The sequence below is a fragment of the Egretta garzetta genome, unplaced genomic scaffold (assembly GCF_000687185.1).
Source record: "Egretta garzetta isolate BGI_Z169 unplaced genomic scaffold, ASM68718v1 scaffold2622, whole genome shotgun sequence".
NCBI classification, from domain to species: domain Eukaryota; kingdom Metazoa; phylum Chordata; class Aves; order Pelecaniformes; family Ardeidae; genus Egretta; species Egretta garzetta.
In genome coordinates this window covers 5088-5878 of record NW_009259027.1, presented here as the reverse complement: position 1 = coordinate 5878, position 791 = coordinate 5088, and the positions used below count along the sequence as shown (strand labels likewise).

At 62.5% G+C, this 791-nt stretch overlaps 1 protein-coding gene across 1 annotated transcript in view; it reads left to right on the top strand.

Moving 5' to 3' along the window:
* GC (GC vitamin D binding protein) overlaps positions 1 to 791 on the top strand; it is a gene marked incomplete at its 3' end in the record, with an annotated part of 4058 nt that overhangs the window by 1844 nt on the left and 1423 nt on the right. The window contains 3 exon segments of the mRNA XM_009634659.2: positions 96 to 280; positions 372 to 397; positions 399 to 497. Of these exon segments, the coding sequence (XP_009632954.2) occupies positions 96 to 280; positions 372 to 397; positions 399 to 497 (310 nt within the window).

Here is a 791-nt window from a genome sequence, read left to right as displayed (position 1 = left end):
TGCCCTTTCCTGCTGCTCCCCGCTGCCCGAGGGCATCAAACCCCATTTTGGCAGCGTGACCCTGCAACGCGGTGGGAATTTTCTGGTTTTTGAAGCGAGGGGCAGCGTGCTGCCGGCTCATCCTCTCTCCTTGCTCCCTGCTCCCAGGACCATCATCGCCAACAGCAGGAAATTCTCCAACGCCACCTTCGAGGAGATCAGCCACCTCGTCCACGAGATAGTGTCCCTGGCTGAAACCTGCTGCACCAAAGGCGCCGACCCCTCCTGCTACGACGCCGGGGTTAGGCTGACCGCAAGCGGGTGACGGACCCAAGCGGGGACGACAGAACAGCCCCCCCCCGGGCATGTAACCTTCCTTCCCCTCCCCGCAGTCCTCCGCTCTCTCGGCCAAATCCTGCCCTGCAGCACCCACCCCAGCAGCCACCCCGCTACCTCCAGCCCTCTGACCAAGAGCTCTGCCAGGCCTTCAAGAAGGACCCCAAGGACTTTGCAGACAGGTAAGCCGGGCTGGGGACGGCGCCCGGTTGTGCCGAGAACACCCGGTGGGTGCCGGTGCCGGCCGACATCCAGGCGCCCACCAAGCAAACTGCTCATGGAATCCCAGACTGGCAAGGGTTGGGAGGGACCTCGGGGGATCACCCAGTGCCACCCCCCTGCTCAAGCAGGTTCTCCTAGAGCACGTTACACAGGACTTCATCCAGGTGGGCTTTGAATGTCTCCAGAGAAGGAGACTCCACAACCCCCCTGGGCAGCCTGTTCCAGTGCTCTGTCACTCTCAAAGTAAAGAAGTT